Raw genomic sequence first — 26582 nt, 5'->3', positions numbered from 1 at the left:
GCTGTCACCACCAAACACTGAAAGTCAGGAGTCTAACCTGGATGTAACCACTGTTGTCTCCAGAACTGGGCCACTTCTGCCACTACCTTCATTGGCAAGTGGAAGTTATGGACGGAGCCTATTTCCTCACATTTGCTCCCTCTCACATCCTAAGTCTTGTGCAGATGGATCTGATGTTGTAGACAGGTCATATGACTACATCTGAGCTGCAAGAGAGAGAGGTGTTCTGGTTTTTCTATCAGGAGGCAAGACTCCTGTAGAAATTTCCACAAAATACAGTAAAGATGACAGGGAAACAACTGGGACAGATGCCATTTTACCTTCCTAGATGCCTCTTCAGTACAACACTGCCTGGTTGTCTACCTTCATGTGTGAAAACTTCAGGAAATTCAGTTTTCCCATACTCATTTTGATTTGACATGCCTCACATGGAAAGAGCCTTAAACTGTACAGCCAGGTGCTATAGCCAAATAAGTCAGTATATTTCTGCAGTTCTAATCTTTGAGTTATTCATCCTTTCTGGCTGTTCCCTATTTTCATTTTGCTACCCTTCCAGAAGTCACTCAATTCTTGATTGTGCTTCCATTGAACCCTATAGCACAACAGGCCCGGGCAGTCCGAGGCAGGGAGTGAATATGTGGGGGGAGAGCAGACTGAAAATTTAATTAATGATCTCTTAAAATTGTATGGCACAGTCCAGTTTCCAGTACACTTTCTCATTTATCTCATTTGAATCCTTCAATAATACACATATAAAGTGCTGATTAAAAGAAGGCAGACTCAAATTCCTCACTATTGAAGAGTTTATGGATAAGCTAGGGGAGGAGGCCGGAATGACTTATGTAATAACAGTTTAGAGTTGGAGAGATCAGTATGAATTCATACTCAGCTTACTAAACATAGGTGGACACATACAGAAATAAGTCTGGATAGGTCTACATACACGGGTCAGTATACACCATGTCCTTGCTCTGTGGCTGACAGGTCCTAGAAGCAACAATACCCCAGTAACAATGAGGCTCAGACATTAGTTTCTAATACCATTCTCCAATGAAAGGAACCAGAGTTTCTCAGAAAAATGGCTAATTCTGGGACTGGAGAGGAAATATATATAAGATGAATCAGTAGCATCGTGTGCCAGGAAGTAAGGAAGTGCTTTGAAAAACAAAGCAAAAAAAAAAAAACCCACACACAATTATGGAGGTGTGTGTCAAAGGGACACAGGAACCAACTGGAAGAGCTCCCAGTGGCCAAAGCTTGAACAATTGGAGCAACAAAGTTAAATATTATCACATTATAACCCAGAGTATAAGGTAAGCATCCATGAGTCCATACTGATATAAATGATTGAACAAATAAGTGGGGAAGATGAGACAAATTGCCCATGCAAAAGAATTCCAAATTTATGTAAGTACTCTGACCTCAAGAAGGTGACGCATAACTCCCCATTCCTCAAGTGTGGGCTCTAGAGAGTGACTTCATTCAAGAGTATGGAAAGGGGTCTTTGTGTTAGTTTGCTAGGGCGGCCATAACCAAGTACCACAGACTCCGTGGCCCAAAGAACAGATGTTTATTTGTTTATTTTTTTCACAGTTCTGGAGGCTAGAAGTCCAAGATCAAAGTATTGGCAAGTGTGGTTTCTTCTGAGAAACTCGCTCTCTTAGGCTTGCAGTTGTGTGTCTCCCTGTGTCTTCACATGGTCTCTCTGCACATGTTTGCACTCTAATCTCCTCTTCTAAAGACACCAGTCATTGGATTAAGGCCCAAATGACCACATTTTAACTTCATTACCTTTTTAAGGACACTCTCAAGATACAGTTACATCCTGAGTTACTGAGGGTTAGAGCTCAGCATAAGAATTTTGAGGAGATACAATTCAGCCTGTAATAGGGAAAAGAGTAACTTTACAATGGAAACACATGGCAAACACTGCCTGAGCCAGATGATCCAGGTCAATAACAATAGTGATGTCATGTTGATAGTATGGCCCTTGATCTGATATGATGAAAATGGCACTTTACCTCATAAAAAACCCCAGTCTAATCAAGACAAATCCCAACTGAGGGATATTCTACAAAGTGCTTGACCTGCACTATTCAAAACTGTCATCAAAAACAAGAAAAGAGAAGAACTGTCAGCCAAGAAGATCCAAATGAGATGATTAAATGAAATACAGGATCCTCGAACAGAAAAGGAAATGAGGTAAAAACTAAGGAAATCTGAATAAAGTATGGACTTTAGTTAATGATAATATGTCAGCATTAGTTCATTAGTTATAACAAATGTACTATACTATACTAAAATGGTTACAGGGTATCTTAACCTGTTCAAGCTACTATAACAAAATATCATAGATTGGATGGCTTATCAACAACAGAAATTTCTCACAATTCTGGAGGCCGAGAAGCCCAAGATCAAGGTGCTGGCACATTTGGTGTCTGGTGAGAGCCCTCTTCCTCACAGATGTCTGTCTTCTCACTCTATTGTCACGTGATGGAAGGGGTGAGGGATCTCTCTGGGGTCTCTTTCATAAGAGCACTAATGCCATTCATGAGGGCTCCACCCTCATGACCTAATCACCTTCCAAAGGCCCCACCTCTAATACCATCACTTTGGGGGTTAGGATTTCAACATATGAATTAGGCAAGGGTGGGGGAGTGGGGCTGGGGTTGGGAGGGTGGCAGGGGCATAAATATTCAGTCCACTGACCAAGGTATATGTGAATGCTGTATTATCTTTGCAATTTTTTCTATAAATCTAAAACTTCTAAAATTTTAAAAGTTTATTAAAAAAAAAAAAAGAACAAAACAAAAGAAAGCTCACATGGGCTAGGTAGCTTAGTCCCGTTAGAACTAGGACTAGAATCAAGGTCATTTGAATCTAAGTCATTTCATTAGTGAGAACCTTCCACCAACTACCACATGGAAGTTCTGTGTGTCTGGTTGTTGAAGGTACAGGATGAGACTGGCTAGTAAGTACTTAAACTCAAGTAATTCGGGAAGATCAGGGCAATATAAAGCAGGTGAGTGCTATGGATATGGGCAGAAAGCATTTCATGATCCAGAACATCAACTGATGGGGGAATCAGATACCAAACAACCAGGCATAGAGATGCAGAGACCGGTCAAATAGCTGGTAGTTAGGACACAGGCAGAAGACTGGGAACAAAGGGCCAGAGATCACACAGATATTTTAGGACACACAAGATTAGAATCTAGAATTAGAGTAATAGGTACTGGAAATAAAAATAATTGTACCTTTTTGAGTTAAGGACTATACTTTTAATTCTTGCCCTAGGAGCCTTAAAGTGTGGCTATACCTAAACTCAGAGGTAGGAGGGAGCTAGGTAAACTGGCAGTCTTTTAGGTCAGACTTACTCTATCCTTTTTTTTTTTAAGATGGATTTATTTATTTGAGAGAGAGAGAGGCTGGGATGGGCAGTGGGAGAGGGAGAGAGAAGCTCAGCACAGAGCCCAGTGTGGACTTTGACCTCACAACCCTGAGATCCTGACCTGAGCCCAAACCAAGAGTCAGTTGCTTATTGGACTGAGCCACCCCAGGAGCACCAGTCTTACTCTGTTCTTAACTTTGGCTTTTCTGCTTCATAGCATTGTTCCCTCATGCTGTTCCTTTATATATCTTTTGATAATAAATCGCCTCCCATATATAACATTATTTAGCTCTTTCAGTGAACTATTTAAGGTTCTTCCCCACCCACTCAAATGTTACTCTTGCCCAGTGTCTAATCCTCTGAAATACTAAATAATAGGATATGTAAATGCCAACTAATTAACCAGGAACAGTGCTTTGCCTCTGCCTCTAGAATTGGGCTAATCTTACAGAATTAGAATTACTAATGGCCATGCAGCATGGACTGTCCCTTCCCCTACTCCTGCAGCTACTCGTTACAGTGAGCTCTCCCAGGTCAAGGACCATATTTCATTCATTTCTATCTTTATTATCTTAAGTGCTGACACAAATTAGGCCCTCCATAAAGTTATTTTTTCAATTTTAATAAAGCAAGGACCACCCTACTATTGCTGACATTGCTGTCTTCCCTAGTTTTTCTCCATTGCCCACAGTTATGGGTTGAATTGTGTCCCCCCTCTTCATCCCCAAAAGATGCTTAAGTCCTTCCTACCCCCAGTGCCTTGAATGAAACCTTAACTGGAAATAAGGTCTTTGTAGATGATTATGTTAGGATGAGGTCATTAAGGTGGACCCTAGTCCAGCATGACTGTATCCTTATAAAAAGGTGAAATGTAGACACAGACACACATGCACAGAGGGAGAATGCTAGGGAAGATGAAGCCTGAGACTGGAGCGGGCAGCAGAATCCAATGAATGCCAAAGATTGTTAGCAAACAACTAGGATGCAGGAGAGAGACCTGGAACAGAGTCTCCCTCCCAGCTTCGAGAAGGAACCAACACTGCAACACTTTGATCTGAGACTGCTAGCCTCCAGACCATACAGCCCATTACAGTTTAAAGTCATAGTGTGTGGTACCTTATTACGGCAGCCCCAGCAAATGAATACTTGCCACCTTACCTTCTACCTTTGTAATTGTCTCCCTGATTAGAATGTAAGCTCCATGAGGTCAGAGATTTTATTTGTGTTGTGCATTCATTCATAAATCTTCAGTATGCAGAACAGTTTCTTGCACATGGTAGCTCTCAATTATTTGTTGCAAAAAGTAATACTCAGGAATGTTTTGGAGGAGAGGGATTTTTCACATTAATTTGGGCATTGTTTTTATTTGAAGACAAACTACATGAAAATGTTCCCAATTATAAAGTGACAATTGAGAACTTTATTGACTTAAAATATACAATGACATTTGGCTACTCTTTGGGAGGGGGGAATCCTAAATCCCGGAAAGTTGTAACTATTGCTGGTTTCCATACTTCATTAATGACAAAGTGCTTGGGACTGTGAATATACATGGTTAAGCAAGGGAGGCCAGCCATTAGGGTTCCTTGTTGCTTTTTTTTGGCTTTTAAGTCTATTCTTTTTCTGAATGAGGTAAAGTCACGTCAAGGGTAGAGGCTCCTTCTCCCCTTCCTCATACCCACTACCTTTCTCCTGTGGCCCCCAAAATTTGAGTGGTTGAATGCTTGTGTTCAGGAATTAGAAGACAATAATTCTAGTTTCTTTTTCTACCTGTCCAAAAAAAAAACCAGATTCATATCTATAAGACCCTTTTTTTAGTTTCTTAGTTTTTTAGTTTTTTTGTCAATATAGGGGAAGAAAAAGTTTTCCTCAACCCTCTTAAGATCCCTGGCTGGGTCTGAAAATTAAACTGATAAAGATAGATTAAAAGGAGAAGGAACATATATATTTATATTATTTTATGTGATACAGGAGCATTCATAATGAAGACCCAAAGAAATGACAAAACCTGCTTGCTTTTGCATTGGGTCAAACAAAGAGGCAATTGTGGAAAAGTGACTAAACTATGTGGGCAGGTGAAGGGACGATAAGAATTATTTTAACAAAGGTCTGTTGGTGCAGAATTCTCTTGGTCTCAGCTTCTCCTTGATGATAAGAATGTTACTTTCCTTCTGGTATAGGGAGGACATCTTTCATAATGGAATTTCATTTCCTGCTTTTAAGAAAAAGAAGGAAAGTCAGAATGTTTTTTTCTTGTATTTGCTGTTTTTCAAATCCTCCAAACCCTATGCCAAAGCAGCATACCCTGGGGTGTATGCCCTGAGCTCCTTCATCAGCATTTCCCAACAGTCCTGAGAGGTAAGAATTATCTGAGGGTGAGAAAGCAGTGGTTACCACCTTACACAAGGCATGAAGAAATGATAAGGGGTAGAATTCAAGCCTCCTAAATCTCAATCCAGTGTCCTTGTTGTACTGGTCATAGTGGCACATTTTCCCTTTTTATGTCTGGACAAAGAAAGGGTAGGACCCCAAAACATGAAAGAGATGTGATTTTAGAATTGGAGGGAACAGAGAGAATTCTTTGGGTCTTTGGACTCTGTAGCCAATACCTATGGCATCTGTGAGGGGATTGTGGGCAGTGAGCAAGGAAAAGACAGGCTTGAATTCCAGGGGATGAGGACTGGTCCCAAGCGTCCCCACTCTCCATGGCAATGGTCTTCCTTCACATACATGCAGGATACACACACAACCAAGGGGCCAGCCTTGAGACGTGGTCTTGGTAGAAACCATCCCAGATTGCCAGGACAGGTGCATAAAAGTTTAAAGAAATAAGAGGCTAGGTTGAAAAAAATATGGAGATTAGTCAACCAGGAGTGAAAGTGTGGTGAGTGCAGAGCAGGTAGAAGGTGAAGACCGTATGAGGACAGGGGTGGAAAGACCACATTCTTGTTCTTGATGTGCGAGGGTAAGGGTGAGCAGACTGAATGCCACTTTTTTTTTTTAATTTTATTTATTTGACAGAGACCCAGCGAGAGAGGGAACACAAGCAGTGGGAGTGGGAGAGGGAGAAGCAGGCTTCCCGCTGAGCAGGAAGCCCGATGTGGGGCTCGATCCCTATCCCCGACCTGAGCCGAAGGCAGACGCTTAACGACTGAGCCACCCAGGCGCCCCTTGAATGCCACTCTTGAGACTCCTTTGACCTTTTCTTTTTTTAAGATTTTATTTATTTATTAGAGAGCATGAACATGGGGGACAGGTATGAGGGGGAGGGGCAGAGGAAAAGGGAGAAGCAGACTCCCCACTGAGAAGGGAGCCCACTGCTTGGCTTGATCCCAGGACCCTGAGATCATGACCTGAGCCTAAGGCTTAACCGACTGAGACACCCGGGCGCCCCATCTTTTGACCTTTTGATACAGAATTCATTTGCAGTATGGACTTTCCACAAAAGCCCCCTGCAATTTTCAGGTGGCATCTGGATAGCTTCTGGCGGCACCATGGAATCGCTAATCACTAGGGGGAACAGGAGGAGGCAGGGGACTGGGGCAGAAGGGTAGTGGTATACCTCTGCAAACACATAGGCCTAGGAGAGGTAGGCGCCTGGGCTGCCTCCTGGGGCCATCTTGTTTCAAGAACCGATACCCAGGCAGATGCCTAGGTGTTTAAGGTGACCTTGGTGATCCTCTATCTCAGATAACTGGTTCTCACTGCCTAGCTCCCAGACCACTGCTCCTAACAGGATTCTTCTGGAGTTCTAGGTTGTTCTATTGACTTCGAAGAAGCCTCCTCCCAAATCCTTTCCCTAGAAATGCTTGGAAGGATAGGAAAAGCAGCTGGAGACTCCCAGTCCTTTACCTGGACACACGCAGTGACACCAGCAATCGCCACCCCTCTCGGTGGCTGGGCCATTCTGCACGGTCCAGGGCTCGCTTGGGGGAGAGGGGCGTTCGGTGTGTGAGGCGCCCTCAGGCAGGTGTGCCGCGGAAGAGTGGTCGGGGGTGGGCTTCTGGGCCTCGGCGGCGCGGGAGGACGCGGCGGCCGCGCAGGCTGGCAGGCCGATGATGCTCGGGGCCGGCGGCCGAGGGGAGGCAGCGTGAGCCGGAGAGAGCCCGGAGCAGCCGCGGTGGTAGCGCCGAAGCGCAGCCTCCTCCCGCTCCCACAATGCACAGGGCGGCGGCGGCGGCGGCAGCAGCGGCAGCAGCGGCAGCAGCAGCACCCGCCGCCGAAGGGGCTGCGGCGGCGACCCCGAGGACCCCGGGCACGCGGAGCGCTCGCGCCTGCTCGCGGCGAGCCCGGGAGTGATGGCCAGGCCCCCGCGGGCCTCCAGCGCCTGAGGCGCCCCGCCCCGCCCCGCCCCGCCTGGCGCGGCCCGCCCCACCCGGCCCTGCCCCGCTCCCTGCCGGCGGCTGCCTGGGCGCTTCCTAGTCGGCGCGGGCGGCCGCCCAGGCGAGGTGCGGCCTCCGCTCGGGCGGGGGGGCGTCGGCGCCGTGGGGCCCCGCCATGGCCGCGTCCGAGCTCTACACAAAGGTAAGGCGGCCCGCGGGCCGCGCAGTGGGGACGGGGCCGCGCGGCGGGCCGCTGCCGGCTGTCAGGCTGGCGTGGGGCGGGGGCGCGAGGGCCCGGCGGCTGCACCACCCTCTTCCCCAGCATTTCAAAATCCCTAGCCGGGCCCGCCTGCCGCAGAGGCGCCTTCCTCTTTTGGGGAAGGTGGCGGAGGGCGGCCTCTCTCGGCGGTCTCTGTGGCCCCTGCCACGCTCCCCGGGCTGCGTGCTCAGCGGGTTTCGGATTGGGAAGGGGGCCTGTGTCAGGATTGCCCTGGCCGCCGGCTTGGTTTTGGAAAAATCCTGGCTGCGCGGGAGATGCTTGATCGGCTAGATCAGATGGTCCCTCCCGTGGGGACAGGCGCTTAAAATAACGTCTTGTGTTGGTATGCGGTGCCACTTCTACCACCGGCCAACCTTTCTGTGAGATTATTTGGAATCCTGCAAACGGTCACCAGTCGATTCTCACCTTTAGCTGCCGGGTTTCAGATGGCTTCCGTGGGGTGGTGAGCCCCTGAGGAAGATGCAGCCGGATAAATGCGAGATGATTCACGGGCTGGGATGGTCGGTTCTCGTTCGTCCCTGGGAGTTTGCTACCTACGTGTAATCCCTTAGAGCCTTGTTATGCTCCATGTCTTCACCATCGCCGGGGCGAGCCTTTTCCTTCAGGGTTTAGTTTAAGGAAAGCGGCAGCCTTTTCTTTCTTATACCGACATCAGTATTTTCTGGGTCTGCTAATCTCTGAATGGCATATTTTGGAGAACTGTCCCTTTGAAGGCTTCTGAAAATTTGTCTTGGGCAGTGTGTGGTGTTTGGTGAATGTGTGGTGCTTGGTGAATGTGTGTCGTCATGGCATTTTATACTATAACTCTACTGTACGTAGATGTTTTGCCAACGATTTAATTACCTTTAGTTCCAGTTAACAGAATGGGCTTCACTTTCCAAGTTTGTGTTGGCAGCAGAATCTCCATTTAGGATCTTAGAATCATTGTTTGCAAACGTGACCCAAGTAAGCCCAGGACCCAAGTTGCAGCATGTTGTTAGAAGTCTGGACCTGCAGTCAAGAGACCTGGATTCTAGGGGTGCCTGGGTGGCTCAGATGGTTAAGCGTCTGCCTTTGGCTCAGGTCATGATCCCAGGGTGCTGGGATCGAGCCCCGCCTCGAGCCCCGCCTCGGGCTCCCTGCTCCGCGGGAAGCCTGCTTCTCCCACTCCCACTCCCCATGCCTGTGTTCCCTCTCGCTGTGTATCTCTCTGGCAAATAAATAAATAAAATGTTAAAAAAAAAAAAAGAGATCTGGATTCTAGCCCAGGCCTTTTCACTTACTGTGTGACCTTGGACAAGTCACTTAACTTCTTTTGTTAAGTTGTCTCATATCTGTAAGTGGAGTTAATTATACCTGCTCTGCATCTCTTTCAAGGCTCTTGTGAGGATCAAACCTGGGAATTAGATGGGAAAGCTTTTGTAACCTGTGAATTTCTCAAGAAATTGGTATAGGATTAATTCAACCACGAGATGAGGAGTTTGCATAAAACATTCTCTAGGACCCCTTTCTTTCCAGCCACAGACTTAAAAAGAGTGCACAGTTGGAACTTCTCTTTAAATCTGGTAATTTTCTTAGGCATTGTAGATCTCTAATGTATGAATGAATGTAATTGAAAACTGATTTGGTTACTTTATTAATAAAACATTGATACAGTGCTAACTATGTGCCAGGTACTACTCTAAGTGCTTTACAAATATTAACTCATTTAATCCTCATAATGAAAGTATTGAGGTAGGTACTGAGAAATATCGGATGCATTTTCCCATGAAGAGATATAGGTCTGTAAACATTCCCTAGTTACTTTGTATAGCCCTCCATTCTTCACTGTGCACAGTGAGGAGTCCATCCCTGAGCTGCCTAATTGTAGGCTGCTTAACTAGAGACTGATTGGATAATAAATTGCTCTTGGTCTTGGATCAGCCATTTTTCTCCCAAGATAATTTTTGAGAAGAAAAAATTTTTTTAAATACTGTGATTTTTAAATCTCAAGGTTTTGGCTTTTGTTCATTGCTTCATCACACACTCTTAAAATTCACCGTCTAGTCATTGTAAAGACAGACTGGTTTCGACATCAAGAGTGAGTTGAGCTTAAATTGCCTTCCAAATACATTTATGCCTAAGTATATTCTAATCTCTTGGCTATTTGTTGACTAATTCTTTCTGTGAATGGGCTGTAGCTTAATGGTGGGTCAAAATATTACTTGAGCACTTCCCGGGTACCAGGTACTCTGCTTAATATTGAGAGGTTCTTTTTTTTTTTTTTTTAAGATTTTATTTGTTTATTTGAGAGAAAGAATGAGAGACAGAGAGCACGAGAGGGAAGAGGGTCAGAGGGAGAAGCCGACTCCCTGCAGAGCAGGGAGCCCGATGTGGGACTCGATCCTGGGACTCCAGGATCATGACCTGAGCCGAAGGCAGTCGCTTAACCGACTGAGCCACCCAGGCGCCCAATATTGAGAGGTTCTAACAGTGAACAAGACACAGCCCTTTCCCTCAAAGGACTCATAGTCTGTTTCTTATTATTTTTGACCTACTTTGAATATCTGGGAGCATAAATAACCTGTTGTTACCTCCACAGCAGGCAGACAGCTGGTGTGGTATTTATAAGTAGAAATTACGGAATGGGTCGGGACATGGGGAAGGTTGGAGTGATTGTAGAGATAAAAGCTTGGGTAGTGATTATTAGAAGAGGGAAATCATTAGAAGTTAAGTCAGTGGATAAACACAAGGATTTTTTTCCTCACAGAGGATTATAGGGAAGGAAGTTCTGGAGTAGATTGCAAAGAAAGATATATTAGTGACATGTCATAATTATGGTATTCAACATAGTGGTTAAATCTGAAAAGTGCCCTTTTAAAAAATGTCATTCAGAGCTTAAAGGCAGATTTTGATGTGTGATACAGATCAGCTCCCATTATGGTGAAAGGAAAGAGACCATTCAGTTTATTCTTTATAGCTAAAATGATAATGGTTTTGTCACAGTAATTTATCAGGGCTTCCATTTTGTAAACTTTTCCGGCAGTATAAACATTTAAGGGCAATAACTAGGTTCCTAGGATATAACATTTCTGGAAACTAACATTTTGGTTAAAATATGTTTGTTGGTTTTTAAAATAAAGGCTTTATTGAGATGTAATTTACATACCATACCATTTCCAATTTAAAGTTTACAATTAAGTGGTTTTTAGTATATTCACAGAGTTGTGGGTCATTTTGTTTTTAGATCCACCTGGCTTGTTCCCAAAAGAATTAAAGGTGGCTAAGATATCTCATTGCTTCTGATTTTGAAAATATTTGCAAGTCTTGACTTGCCAGTGGATATCTGAATCATAATGTCACCCATAGATGCTTTCAGCAACTTCAAAGGATTCAGCATTTGTGGAGCAGAGTTTTTTATTTTTTAAAGGTTTTATTTATTTGACAGAGAGAGACACAACAAGAGAGGGAACACAAGCAGGGGGAGTGGGAGAGGGAGAAGCAGGCTTCCCGCTTAGCAGGGAGCCCGATGGGGGCTCAATCCCAGGACCCCGGGATCATGACCTGAGCCGAAGGCAGACGCTTAATGACTGAGCCACCCAGGCGCCCCTGGAGCAGAGTTTATTACCTAGGCTTACATGGATCACCTGCAGCAATACAGTGGCATGGTAGTCCTCCTAACATGAACTTCCCAGACATGGATAACACCATAAATGCTATAGAATGGCCAAGATTACCTGAAGTTGTTTAATTAGGAGTCCCATTGTGTATCAGGATGCTGAGTTTTGTAACAGTATAAAAAATTCTAAAACCCCTGCTCGAGGAAGCCATGTAAACTTTCCTAGATGAGACAGCAATTTAGGCCAAGAGATTGTATATCTGTAATTTTCCTTTCCTACCATAGTCCTTCATACCTACTTAAGCCACATGGCCTAGATTTTTTCTGGGATAGTTCCTGTTTTTTGTTCTATGCCTCTTCCCCTTTACCATCAATCATGGAAATTCCAACATATTTGGTGTTGAAATTACATTTTTCAGACTACTTTCAACATCTGAAAGCAGGACAGAAACCTCATCTCTGATCATGTGCCAGATTTGGGGTTTAGCAAGTACATTCGATTTCCTCAAGTATCCTGTTATGCCTCTTCCATCTATATTTCTTCCTGATGTCCCTAACAGTCTGTCTCCTGTAAATAATGGCTTGGGATGACTAGTCTACTTGTAGGAATGAAACAGGGTATAAAGAAGTGGTTAAACAAGTAAGCACATTTTCAGGCATGTTGAACAGGATGAGTAATAGAGAGGAGAGCTGGGAGCCAAGGGAAACCAAAGAAACTGTTGCAGGAAACAAAATAGGAAATGATGGTCTGGTAGTTTGAGGCACAGGCAGATGATGTGGGAAAGAAGGGGACAAACTTGGGAGACAGGTCTCTGTGATGGATTAGATATAGGGTGGGAAGGAGAGGGAACAGTGTAAGTTAACACCAGTAGCTCTAGCTTTGGAAACTGGAAGTTAATTCCCATTATATCATGAATTTTTGCAGACTTTGTGGAACTTGTAAGCTACTCAGAAATACTTCAGACTTTTTTGAAACTTATTTATTTGTCAGAGAGAGAGAGAGAGCACAAGCAGGGAGAGCGGCAGGCAGAGGGAGACGCAGCCTCCCCGCTGAGCAGGGAGCCCAATGTGGGACTCCATCCCAGGACCCTGGGATCATGACCTGAGCCAAAGGCGGATGCTTAACCAACTGTGCCACCCAGGCGTCCCAATACTTCAGACTTCTTGAGCAAAGCAGAAAGCTCATGACTTCCCCTTGAAATTTGTTACTGTCTCTTGAAGTGTGAATGTCTGGTGTATTGCCCAGTGTCTAAAAGAGTACAAAGAGGTTTTAATTTTAATGAGAGTGGCTACTGCCAGATAAGCATTTTAAATCTTCCTGGTGTTTTTTTTTTTTTAAGATTTTTATTTATTTATTGAGAGAGATAATGATAGAGAGCATGAGAGGAGGGAGAGTCAGAGGGAGAAGGAGGGAGCCCGATGGGGGACTCCATCCCGGGATTTCAGGATCATGACCTGAGCTGAAGGCAGTCACTTAAACAACTGAGCCACCAGGCACCCAATCTTCCTGGTGTTTTTAACTGTTCAAAGTAGGGGAACTCTGGAGGAGGGTCTATGAATGGGGTTTCTGGGATTTAACTACAACGTCTGAAGGGTTGGCGCGGGGTGGGGGTGCACTATAGGAAAGTGTGGGAGAGGAGAGACAAACCCTCTTACCTCTTGTCTCAGAAGGTAATTTAGCTTCTTTGTTTTTAACTTCATAATGGATTTCTCCTCCACTGGGAGGAGGATAGACTTTGATTTTTTTGTCTCTACTTTACGCAATTCCTAATGAAGTATAAGGTCTTCTCAGAAGTAGAAACTCCTGGCTGATCTATGGAATAAGGCCTGGCCCTAGGTAAAACATCATGTGGGCAACCCCACTCCTCCCATTCCATCCCCGAATGGCATGTCTTCTTCTCACAGTGTCTTCCCAGACCTTTTGGATTTGTCTCCCTGGGGAGTTTGTCTTCTCCTTCCCTTCCAGCTCTGTCTCTCTCTCATCAACTTAGTGAGGTATAATTTATATGTGATAAAATTCACTCATTTTAATTGTATAGTTTAGTGAGTTTTGACAAATATATTCTGTCATGTAACCACTACCATAAGCAAGGTATAGAACATTTTCATCATCCTCAGGAGTTCCTTGTGCTAAGCTTCTTCTCTTCCTCGGTTTATTCTTTGTATAGCTAAAATGATAATTTTTAAAATAAACTCCAGTTTACTAGAGTTGTACTTGCCCACTGGGACATCAGGAAGAGTTGTTTGTGTGTTTTCAAAATATATATTATGGGGACGCCTGGGTGGCTCAGTTGGTTGGGCGACTGCCTTCAGCTCGGGTCATGGTCCTGGAGTCCTGGGATCGAGTCCCGCGTTGGGCTCCCTGCTCAGCGGGGAGTCTGCTTCTCCCTCTGACCTTCTTCCCTCTCATGCTCTCTATCTCTCATTCTCTCTCTCTCAAATAAATAAATAAAATATTAAAAAAAAATATATATTATGGTTTCACCTTAGTCCAACCACTAGAGATACTTAATATAGAGGACTGAGCTGGGGTGTCACTCAGTGGGAGGTGGGAGTGGATGGCAGAGGAGTTTAGGTGGTATATTTAATCTTTACTTCACACACTTACCCCTTTACCTTTATCGATGGTGTCTGTCTTTGATGCCTTGGGTCCTTAGGTCCTTAGTGTGCTAAAATGCCCTTTGGTCAATTTTGCCTTTTAATGGTTGTTCTGTTCCATCTACCTTGGTTGTAATGTCAGTCTTGGTTTGTGGTGATAACGGATTTTTATACTGCAGAAACTTATCCCTGGCTTCTTCATGCCTCGGACCTTCTCCATTTCTCTTCTAAGCCCTCCTCAGCTGGAAGTCCCCTAAACCAGCAATTGTTAGCATTAAACATTTCCTTGTACAATAGAGGCTTTTTGCCAGTTGTGGAACTTAGGGATGGTGTGATTATGTTTTGGTTTCAAAATAATGGCTCCAGAGTTGGTTGAAATCAAGAGAGAAGTACGTTATCCATTTCTAAGTGTTCATGAGGACCACCTCTCTACGTCCTTTGGCCCGATATGCTGCTATGGCCACAAACATGAGCACATTGCTGAACTGGAGGGAGGCCGGACACTAATAACACAAGTTTTGTCTTTCCTTAGTCACTCATACAGAAACTGGCATTTTCCGGCAGACAGCCTCTCCTTTGCTATCCTGCCTTCCGCTCCCTTTCTGCAATGGGGTCAATAAACTATCTCCTTTATTTATTTATTTATTTTTAAAGATTTTTATTTATTTATTTGTCAGAGAGAGAGAGAGCGTGTGCAGAAACAGGGGAAGGGGCAGGCAGAGCAGGCAGAGGGAGAAGCAGGCTCCCCGCCGAGCAGGGAGCCCGATGTGGGACTTGATCCCAGGACCCTGGGATCATGACCGGACCCAAAGGCAGACGCTTAACCGACTGAGCCACCCAGGCATCCCAAACTATCTCCTTTAAAAACAAAACAGACAAAACAGAAAACAAAACAAAAAACACCTTTGCATTTTCCTGGCCAGAAATCCTGTGTGGGTGGTTGGGGTTTCTACCTCTTAATAAAAACACGCTGAAACTAGAGGAATTTCAGAATGGGAAAAATAAAATGACTGTGGCAGTAAAGAAGGTAGATTAGAAAGGCAGAGTTCTTTAATTTAGAAAGGTGAAGGTGGAAATCGATGAAGTATTTAACGTCAAGACTAAGAGAAATTTGTAACATCAAATCTCTGTAGGGATACTTGTTAGATCTTGAAATAAATGTGTCATTTAAAATGAATTTCTTCTTTAAACATTAAGTTTATATTTATGAAACTTATTATCTCAAGTTATGATGACAGCTAAGATGTAGTAGATAAATAAAGAGGGTCTGGATAATTCATACATCATAGTTCTGAGATAACAACTTAACAAACATCTCTTTGACAGTGTTACACAGTTTACCAGCCAGAGCTGTTTTAGTTGGAAGTAACAGAAACACAACTCAAAGCTAAAAAGGATTTTATTTGCTTCTATGACCTGAACGCCCAGGTCCATGGATTCAAGGCTAGAACCTGGTCTCTGAGGCTCTCTGTCACCGGCTCTAATGTCAAATTGTGCTGTCTGCCGTTGGTTTCACCCACATGACAGCTCTTTTCATGGTGAAAAAGATGATCAGTGGCACCTGCAGACCACATGACCTTCTAGTTCTGGGTCTGGAGGAAGTCTGGTAAAAGAATTCTGGTTGCCCTTGCTAGGAGTCAAGTGCCCTCTCCTTTCACTGTTCTGTGTAGGTGGGGTGGGGGAGGGGCGGGGGAGAATACTATGCATAGTCAGGTCATGCTCATCTCAAAGACCAGGTGGAGGACGGGACATCATGATTGATAGCTCCACTCAGACCTGGTGGGGTGGCTGAAAGCTGTTGCGCATCAGAAAGAATAGTTAATATCCACTATGAATAAGTTACCCAAAATACAAAGCGATTGAATTCTGCCCCTCCTCTTCTGATCTTTAAGCAGAAGAATGGGAGGATTTTGCATGACCAGAAGGACATTGGATAGCTTTCCCTGATAGAATCATTTTGAATTAAAAAAAAAAGTCATGGAGAATCCATATAAGCAAATGTTACTGAAATCATATCAGAGATGGAAGATTTGAAAAGTATTTTTCATTTAGTCTTAATCAGGAGCTTATGAACCCTATGTCACCTTTCCTTCTGAACTTTTTCTGCCATATTTCCTCAGTGTTTTATTTCCCCTCATTTCCTTCATATTTTTGCTTGAATACATTATTCTCTTCCCCCATTTTCATCAACAGATAAGTTGTAAAATTTGTTATTCTCATTTGATTCACTTCCAGTGTTCTTTTTCTGCTCTCTTGCCTTCTACCCTGTCGTGTGCTCCTAGACACCCCTACTCCTTTATTTAATCTACTCACCCTAAAGCTCTGTTGTGCTTTTTTTTTTTTTAGATTTTATTTATTTATTTGACAGATAGATAGAGAGCACAAGTAGGTAGAGGGAGAGGGAGAAGCAGGCTCTCCGCTGAGCGGGGAGCCGGATGTGGGACTTGATCCCAGGACCCTGGGATCATGACCTGAGCCGAAGGCAGCTGCTTAACCAACTGAGCCACCCAGGCGCCCCATCTGTTGTTGTACTTTTGCTTTGTTACCACTCCCTGAATCCGACAGCACAATAGGGAGTAATTTCTGATGAGTTTACATAAATTATTTTCTGTGTATGGGAGTATCTATATGTTTTATTTTTTTTTATTTTTTTATTTTTTTAAATGTATTCATTTGAGACAGAGAGATACAGAGAGAGAGAGAGAGACAGAGCATGAGCAGGGGGAGGTGCAGAGGCAGAGGGAGAAGCAGGCTCTCCACCGAGCAGGGAGCCAGATGTGGGACTCGATCCCAGGACCCTGGGATCATGACCTGAGCCGAAGGCAGAGGCTTAACCATCTGAGCCACCCAGGCGCCCTCTATATGTTTTAAACTATTAAACATTTTTGTGTTAAACTCCCTTTAGTCTAGACTGGTTAGAACTTAGTTTTTCATTTTACCATACTGGAATATATACAATTAAGGTGACCAGCTATTTCTTTAAGGATACCATCTCACTTTAAAAAATATTTTTGTAGCAGTCCTTAAAAAAACTTTTATCCAGAATTGGTCTCTACATGCTCAAGCTGAGAAAAATCTTACTTCTAATTTGACAAGCATCATGCTCATGCTGGGAGCAGAAGTCCTGGAGATGTTTTTCATAAAATCAGGACATTTTTAATAAGGAATTTGGGTCAAAACCTGGATTAAATGTTTATCAATTCAGAATATATATAGATAGATAGCTCGCGCTCTCTCTATATATCTTATTATAGAAGTGAAAAGTTAAACTCACTAGAGTTAATATTGTATTTTAACTCACTCTTCCTGTTCATACTAATTTTTTTCATCTTAGACCAAGATTTCTCAACCTCTGCACTATTGCCGTAGTAGGCTAGATAATCCTTCCTTTCTGTGGGCTTGTCCTGTGTATTGTAGGATTTTTAGTCAAATCCCTAACCTTTATCTGCTAGATCCGGTAACATCCCTTACCCCCAGTTGTAAAAACCAATTCATATTTTCTACAGACATTGCCAAATATCCCCTGGGGGCGGGGCGGGGAGCAAATCCCACTCCCCCCTGCCACACTTGAGAACCTCTGTCCTAGACCTTAAGGCTTAGACTAGGGTAAGAAAAAGAGTTAAAAATAGAAGGAGAAATTTATTGGAAAAAACTTTTAAAAAATAACTTTTCAGTAATTTTTTTTCTGCTTATAGAAATCATACATCTCATAATTTGGAAAATACAGAAACATATAAAAGAAGAAAATTAAAAATAAACTAATACCACCTAGAGATAATAATTGTTAATTATTAATTTACTTCCCTAAGTCTTTCATCTGTATTCATATGGTACTTTTTATGATTTTTTAAACTTAATATATATTGTGAGAATTTTTATATCATTAAATATTCATTGAGAATGTTTTTAGTGGCTGGATAATATTCTGTCACCTGGATGTACCATAATTTATTTACTGCTGGGCATTTTCACTATTATAAGATAGGTACTATGGTGAGCATCTTTGTACATAAATCTTTGAATTAGTCGGTTTTAGTCAATTTCGTATTCCAAGTCTCTCTGACAAGTGTTGACATTTACATTTATGCAGGGTAGGGTATTCACATTTATTTCCTTTTAAAAATAGCATTTTTTATGTACATTGCTTCAGGGCTAGGATGACCAGATGTCCCACTTATGTGAGATGCTTTCTGCCATCCAGTGCCTTTATTGTGTTTTGAGAAATCCTCTTAGATAGAAATATATAAATTTATTTCAAAAACCTAACCTTTTAGAAATCTAAACTATTTCCTTTTCCTGACCATTTTCCTCATTGTTGCTCTTATTCATTGTTTCTCCTTGATTTGGGGGGAATCTGGGCCAGACAGAATTATTGAATTAGAAAGAATTAAACAAACAAACAAACCATGAAGCTATTGTCTTAAGAGTATAAACAAGGTATAATTTTAACCTGAAAATTTGTTATCATTTTATTGTAGACAACTTACTAGAACAAATTACTATTTGTTCTAACTAGAACAAATTACTATTTGTCGCGAGTGGTCAGAGAATGAACTTGTTTTCAGTGGATAGTCAAGAACCTGAGAGACCTACCTGCTGTCAAACAAGTAGAATGGAGCAAAATACACCCAGTGTTAAAGATAGCACCCTGAATGGAATCTTTATAGCACTCAGAAGGTATTTGTGGGTTTGGGAGGCCTCTGGGTCATTGCTGTGTATAGCAGCTGTGCTTAAGGACTGGTAGCCACAAATGTGGCTGAAAGTTGATGGTGTGGAAACTTAGGTATTGAAGCTATAGGAAACCCAGTAGAAGTTGGAAGTTTCTTTGCTTTCTTCCTCCACGAAAACCTTGATTTTTACCTTCTTTAGTTGTCATTTGTTTTCTTCTAAAAACCATGGCTTGCATAAATGCAAGGCATATGATGATCAAATAATAACGGTTAGTATTTACCGAGGTCTCACTGTGGACCAGACGCTATTCTGAGAACTTGGTTACAACTGTTTGCTTCCTTGGCTTCCACCTCTCCCAGTGCCTGAGAGAGAGGCAATGTATCACAGCAGTCAAGCATGGACTCTATAGTTAGCATTTGAATTCTGGTTTGAATCATGGATTCACTCTTCACTTTCCGTGTGACCTTAACCAAGCTACTTAACTTTCCTGTGCCTCAATTTCCTCTTTTTTTTTTTTTTAAGATTTTATTTATTTATTTGTCAGAGAGAGAGAGCACAAGCAGGGGGAGTGGCAGGCAGAGGGAGAAGCAGGTTCCCTGCTGAGCAGGGAGCCGGATGCGGGACTCGATCCCAGGACCCAGAGATCATGACCTGAGCCAAAGGCAGCTGCTTAACCAACAGAGCCACCCAGGCGTCCCTCAATTTCCTCATTTTTTTAATGGGGATAATAATACCTACCTCATGTGGTTTTAATGATGACTAAATTTTTTAATATATATAAAAATGCTTAGAATGGCAACTGATGCATAATGCAGACTTAACTGTTGCCTCTTTTTATTGTTGCTGTTTGGTTGTAGCTATTGTTCTTTCTCTAGGGCCACTTTGTCTTCTTCATAAACTCAGCTACGTCTTATAATCTCCTGGATATTGGTGCTCCTAGGTTCTGTCCTTAACCTACATTCCTTCCCACTGTGGCCTGATCTGCTCCTGAAAAGTTAGGTATGAACCTGTGCTGATGACTTCCAAATCTCTGTTTCCAGCCTACTTGTTCTTACACCTAAATCCCTGCAACAGCTGCCTATGGACGTCTTTTTTTTTTTTTTTTTTAAGATTTTATTTATTTATTTGACAGAGAGAGAGAGAAACAGCGAGAGAGGGAACACAAGCAGGGGGAGTGGGAGAGGGAGAAGCAGGCTTCCCACTGAGCAGGGAGCCTGATGCGGGGTTAGATCCCAGGACCCTGGGATCATGACCTGAGCGGAAGGCAGACGCTTAACGACTGACTGAGCCACCCAGGCGCCCCCTGCCTATGGACATCTTTACAGGCACCTCAAACCTAGCATATTCAACATTGAACCTGTCGTCTCCTCCCTTCCTCTTCATTCCACTTTACTTCTTTGTGTCTTATTTTCCTCATCTATAGGATGGTATAATAGTAATAGCAACTTAATAGAGTTAAGAGGATTAAGTGATATAGTTCATGCATAGCACTTAGAATAATGCCTGGTTCACATTTGAGAAAAGTTAGCCACTATAATTGTTACTATTTGTATTCCCTGTCTGGTGAATGGCATCAACATCCATCCATGTACCCAAACAGAAAGTTAGAAATTGTCTTGATTTACGCCCCCTTTAGCCAACTGCCCCTGCCCCCCAATCACTTACCATTTCCTGGTACCGTCCTTACTTTATTTGGAGCCTTCTTCTTTCTTGGATCCTGTAACAGCATCCAGAGCAATTTTGGGTCTTACCTCCTGTAATCTGTTTTTTGTTCTGTTACCAGAGTGATCTTCATGTAAAGAACATACCTGATCATGCCACTCTCTGACTTGAAATTCCTCAGTGATTCCCTATAGGATATTGTCTTGAGAATAAATATGTTAATGTAGTGCTTTCCCAACTTTGGTGTCCATCTGAAATCACCTAGGAATCTTGTTAAAATGGAGGTTCTGATGTAGGTCTGTGATGGGGCCCCAAGACTTTCTAACAACTTCCATGTGAAACCAGTGCTGCTAGATTGAGGACCACACCTTGAGTAGTGAGGCCATGATACACTGGGCTTTTCCTGATCTGCTTTCACCCTGGGCCTGCCTCCTGTCTCATTTTCCCTCCTGGCATTCAGGTCTTCACTTTAAGTCAAGAGCTCTCCAGGTTGCCTTCTTCCTGCTTTGCAGCATTCCCCTTGGCTGGATTTCTCCACTGTTTGTTCATGAATTATGTCTTTCAGATCCTAGTCTGTCTAAGATGTTCCTGAGTGTTCTTATAAGAACGCTCTGTCTACATCTGTCCTGACACAACACTGCATTGCAGATGTTTATCTCCTGAGGACAGGGGAAATATCACATTTGTTTTGTTTTAGTAACAACTTCATTGAGATATCATTCACATACATTACAATTCATTCATTTAAAGTGTGTGATTCAGTGGTTTTCATGTTTTTTGACCTAGCATCTAGACTAGTATTTAGTACATAGTAAGTAACACCTCCATGATTGAATGAATGAATGAACTCGGCATTAAAGTACCATTGGAAAACACAGCTCTTAACATGCTGCTCTCCAGCTTAAAAAACTCTGGCTGGTCCCCAGCCCCTCCTCCCCTGCCCTATTTATCTACTGTAGAATCAACTCATTCCTTATCTTCACATTTAAGACTCTTGATCTTTTTCTTTTTTAAAGATCTTATTTATTTATTTGACAGAGAGAGACACAGCGAGAGAGGGAATACAAGCAGGGAGAGTGGGAGAGGGAGAAGCAGGTTTCCCGCTGAGCAGGGAGCCCGATGTGGGGCTCAATCCCAGGACCCTGGGATCATGACCTGAGCCAAAGGCAGACACTTAACGACTGAGCCACCCAGGCACCCCTTGATCTTTTTCTAACCCTAGTCTCTTGGCTTGATCTTTCACAACATGGGTTTCCCAGACTTTATATGTAGCAATCATCTGGAATGCTTTTTAAAATGTAAGTTTCTGAGGGGCGCCTGGGTGGCTCAGTCAGTTAAGCATCAGACTCTTGATTTCTGCTCAGGTCATGATCTCAGGGTTGTGGGATGGAGCCCTGAGTCGGGCTCCATGCTCAGCAGGGAGTCTGCTTGAGTTTCTCTCTCTCTCATACCCTCTGCTCCCCCCGCCCCAATAAGAAATCTTTAAGAAAAAAAAAATTACTGAGTTTGCTTTCAGAGACTGAGTCAGTAGGTTTGGAAGTCCCAGGAATCTGCATTTTTTAACCAATGCCCTAAAGGATTTTGATGCAGGTGGTCTGTGGAATTCCATTCTGGAACATAGAACCAACCTTGCTGCTTGAGCCAATATTTGCGCTTTGCCTGACTTTGGACTTTGTCTACCATATTTCCCTCTTACCAGAATCCCCCACCTAATAAATGCACAGTAAAAGTTAGCTGATTTAAACTATTTGTTCAGTGGTGGTGGTGGTGGTGAGTCTTTTTAAAATTATAAGACTATATTACTGTAGATACATTGTGGGCCATTTTCCCCCTGGCTATCCTTAATGTTTCACTTTTAATAGAATATGTGAGAAAACCTAGCATATGGAAGTGACCCAGTAAATCTTTTTGCTATTTTTAAAGGCAACTGGAAAAACTGCCTCTCTTACATTAAAACTAAATTGAGAATCTTCTATGGTGAAAGATGTTCCATTACCTTTACTAATAATAGATGTGAAATAGTGTAAGAAATGACTTGCAAAATTACTGTGGGAACTATTTTCCTTTTCAAAAAGTCTTTTAAAAAAACTACAAAAATAATAAATATTCAGTGCAGATCCTTGGAAAATTCATAAATACAAAAGAAAGAATTGCATGTAATCTCACTGTCCTCACATATTCTTAGTATTTTGATGTGTGTCCTTCTACTTTTTTCCTATGTATATTTTCTCCAACAGAATGGTTTATTTTGTGCATACTATTTTGTAGCAAGATTTTTTTCTCTAAGTAGTATATTATGAACGTTTTCCCATGCCAATACATATTTTTTTACAGTATCTTTTTAATGGATTCAGAGTGTTATATTGCATGAGTCAGTCGTATGTTAGTCAACCAGTCCACTATGGTAAGTTCCAACTTTTTGACAGTTTACATTTAAATTGAAGAGAACCAAAAGCCTTTGTGTGTTCCTTTAAAAAGAAATCAATTTTAGTAGTTAATGAATTTGACTATAATTAACAGAACATCCAATTTTTCTACATAACAATATTGGTATAAAAACTTGGTGATTATCATATCAATGTTAAGAGGATTATTCTTTTTTTTTAAAGATTTTATTTATTTATTTGAGAGAGAGAGAATGAGAGGTAGAGAGCACGAGAGGGAAGAGGGTCAGAGGGAGAAGCAGACTCCCTGCTGAGCAGGGAGCCGGATGTGGGACTCGATCCCGGGACTCCAGGATCATGACCTGAGCAGAAGACAGTCGCTTAACCAACTGAGCCACCCAGGCGCCCAAGAGGATTATTCTTATTATAAGAGTTTAAAAGGACTAAAAAACAAAACAAAACCCACAGGAATATCAAAGCACTCAGGAATAAATTTTTTTTTGTTTAAGATTTTATTTATTTATTTGACAGAGACACAGCGAGAGAGGGAACACAAACAGGATGAGAGGGAGAGGGAGAAGCAGGCTTCCCGCAGAGCAGGGAGCCGGATGCGGGGCTAGATCCCAGGACTCTGGGATCACGACCTGAGCCGAAGGCAGACGCTTAATGACTGAGCCACCCAGGCGCCCCAGGAATAAATTCTTAAATGTTTGAAATCTCGGAGTGTGCCAACCACAACAGCCCACTAGAAGGAAATTCTTTAGACTATAGACGTAGACAGATCAAGGTTATTAACTAGTGGACCGGGTGAATCAAGCTGTAGGTTAGCTCCAGCGTGAGAGGACAGTGGATCCCTTTCTCTGCCAGTATTTTGGAAGCCATATCTAGGTGGGATGAATTGTAGTGTAATCTACACATTAATATACTTGCTTTTTCTTGCTAATCAAGGAGACTATCCCTGACTACTAAAAGCCACTCAGGATTTGTCAAGCCTCTACATCCATATTTAGTAGCAGGATAGCCTGGTTACTCAGAAACTGTTTGGCTGTAGAAATGATAATGTTGACTTAGGCTAAGGGAGAAGAAATAAAGCAGAGGTTTTTATTCAAGAAAAAACACATTTACTAAATCAAGAGAAGTAATGTGGGAAATAATCTCTGAGACTTTAGATTGATCTCTTTAAAGCTCTGAAAAGGAGTCTTTTGGATAATGTATTTCAGTTAAGCCCCCTTGGTTTACAAATACTGTAATAAAATGTTTCTTATAATGAGCTTCTACCTTAAATGTTTGGGATATTAGCTAAGGATCCTTAGGGGCCCAGTTCTTGAGATAATCCAGTCCCCTGGGGCAGAGGTGGCATGTTGTGGGGCCCAAGGGTTTTCTAAGTCTGTGTCAGTAGCAGTGCCTTAGTCTTAGAATAATCTGTGGACCATGCAGACTTTCTTCTTCTATCACTGCCCGCTGGAGTTTGAGATCTGTTTTGTCTTTGGAGCTAGAGGCTCTTTCTGAGCCTCCAATGTGGTGTGTTTAAGAAGGATCTGGACAAAACCTGTAGTGTGCAGCTTAACTGGTTAGAGTAAGAACTGGGATGTGTAATCTGAGTTGATGAAAATCTAAGTGATGGGGACATTTAAGTCAGTAGCAGTTTAACAAATCTGTAAGACTTGGTTGTGATCTGTACCATTCTGTATATGGATTCTTAAATTCTTAAATTAAATTCTAGATTCTTAAAATAATTATGTTCATAAGGTTAGTCATCTCCTGTATTCTTATTTGGCTTGCTTGTCTATTGGTTGTTTTTTCCTGAAAAAAGGTAAGGTAATTGTCATGGACTATGGTGAAATTTAATAAATCTGAATGAGTAGAGGCAAAATTATTTTAAAATATGTGTGTGAAATAGATGGATTAGTACCACTCTTTATTATTCCAACTTGAAAATGTCTTCTTTTGGGTAGCAGTTAAGGTTTTATAACTATGAAATTACATAGATTGAGTTTATTCAGAATGTGGTCAATATATAGACCAACACAGTCTCAAGCAGAGCACCGGATGCTTTTGTGCATGCTTTTCACTTTAGTCAACTCCATTCTTTTGGTTTTCATTCTTCCTGCCATAGCACAGTGACATCTGATGCAGCTAGAGCTTAAAGAAGAAGGGTCATGTTAATTAATTCCAGTGAAACAGAAACTGTCTCAAATAATTAGTGGAATAACAGTCTCTTTAAAAGACTTTAGAGCTTTTTTTTTCTTTCCAAGGACTAGAGAAGGAGAATGGCACAAATTGTTCACGCGAGATCATTTTAGGCTATTGATGCATCTTATAGTCCTCATCTGATGTTTCTGATTTCAATATGAATCATTCAGGCCATGTAGTGATTTTTTTCTTATTTTCTCTTGAGGCTCTCTGACTTCAGTAACAGTTTTCAAGAGAGCAACCCCATGAACTTTGGCTTAGTCAGAATCTAAGAATGGTCTCCATTTTATTATTTTATTTATAGTTGTCATATTTTAGTTTAAATACAGTTGACCTAGCAAGTAAAATTTTTTGTGTACAAGTAGGGTGGCAAATACCAGGTCAGCTTGCCTGCTGGGTTATTGTAAGGAAGAAGAGGCTATGTTTGTTCTCCCATCACTGTTTTCTTCAGTTGATCTTGCCATTATGGGGTTTGATATTTTGTTTATTTGTTTGTTTGTTTATCTTCCAAATAGTTAAGGAAAGAGGGATTAATGGTCAGGGATAGCTAGAGTTAGGGAAAACAGGTCAGGAGGTCAGTGGGAAGATCCTTTCCCATATTGTGATTGTCTTTGTTTTCCAACCCAACATTGGAAGCTTTCGTCTTATGACCTAACCTTCAAGGCCACTGCCTTCAAGCAAACTAGGAAGTTTAATCTACGTATAATTTTAGTAGGTAAAAAGGGAATAAGAGGAAATTAACATATAACATATGATGTATGGTTTTTTTTCACAAATAAAAAGGTCTGGATTTTATTTTGTGTTGAAAATATACTCAGGATCTTATGCATGTTTAGGAGCTCAGTTTCTGGAAGCATAATAATAAAGATGTAAAGAAAAAGGGAACAAAAATGTAAAAAAAAAAAGGAAAAAGAAAAAGAAAGGCTAAAAAAAGGGTGGTTTGAGATTGGGAGATTTGGGTATGATTACCTGAATGTGTATTACCGTGTATGTGTGGGGCAAACAGGGTTCTGTCCTAGGAAGGGAAACAGCCCTATAACTCAGGGAACCAATGACTTATCTACAAATAATATTGGCCATTGTGCTGTAGAGGTAGGAAACTCAGAGTAGGTGAAACAGAGGAGGCATTAGAACAAACACTTCACGTATAGATGTATGGTTATGTTTCTGCTTTAGTCCTTTGTACTTTGTGTTGTGATGTCTATTTTGGTTGGTTGTTCTCTCAAGTTAGTTGTAATTTTTATCTAAGATTTCTGAAACTAGCTACAAAATCTGCTTGGAATACCTGATTTTTTAGGTTTTTTGAAAAATGTGATTGAAACAACTTTGCCATGCAGGGATTTGTGTGAACCAGATCTATGAAAAGAAAATAGAGAAAAAACTATTTACATCATGTAAACAAGAGTTAAACTTTATGCTCAGAGGCGGCAGTGGGGTTGGTGGCTTCAGTGAAGAAAAGTGAGAGTTCAGTTTTCATCTTGGCCTGAGAGGTTTTTGGCGCCAA

General features: G+C 42.1%; 1 protein-coding gene across 5 annotated transcripts in view; it reads left to right on the top strand.

The window, feature by feature from the left end:
• Positions 1-7669: 7669 nt before the first annotated feature.
• The window catches only part of MYO5A (myosin VA), a 197152-nt gene continuing 178239 nt past the window's right edge, over positions 7670-26582 (top strand). The window contains exon 1 of one of the 5 annotated variants that reach the window (XM_073877020.1): positions 7670-7915. In XM_073877020.1, coding sequence (XP_073733121.1) covers positions 7889-7915 — 27 coding nt within the window. In that variant the 5' untranslated portion in view covers positions 7670-7888. The remainder of the gene's footprint in view (positions 7916-26582) is intronic. The other 4 variants (XM_073877019.1, XM_025883595.2, XM_073877021.1 and 1 more) reach the window with 4 other exon arrangements.

This window comes from Callorhinus ursinus, unplaced genomic scaffold (assembly GCF_003265705.2).
Source record: "Callorhinus ursinus isolate GAN/ISIS: 27379988/994484 unplaced genomic scaffold, GSC_fseal_2.0 scaffold25, whole genome shotgun sequence".
NCBI lineage: Eukaryota > Metazoa > Chordata > Mammalia > Carnivora > Otariidae > Callorhinus > Callorhinus ursinus.
This window is presented reverse-complemented; position numbering and strand designations above follow the sequence as displayed.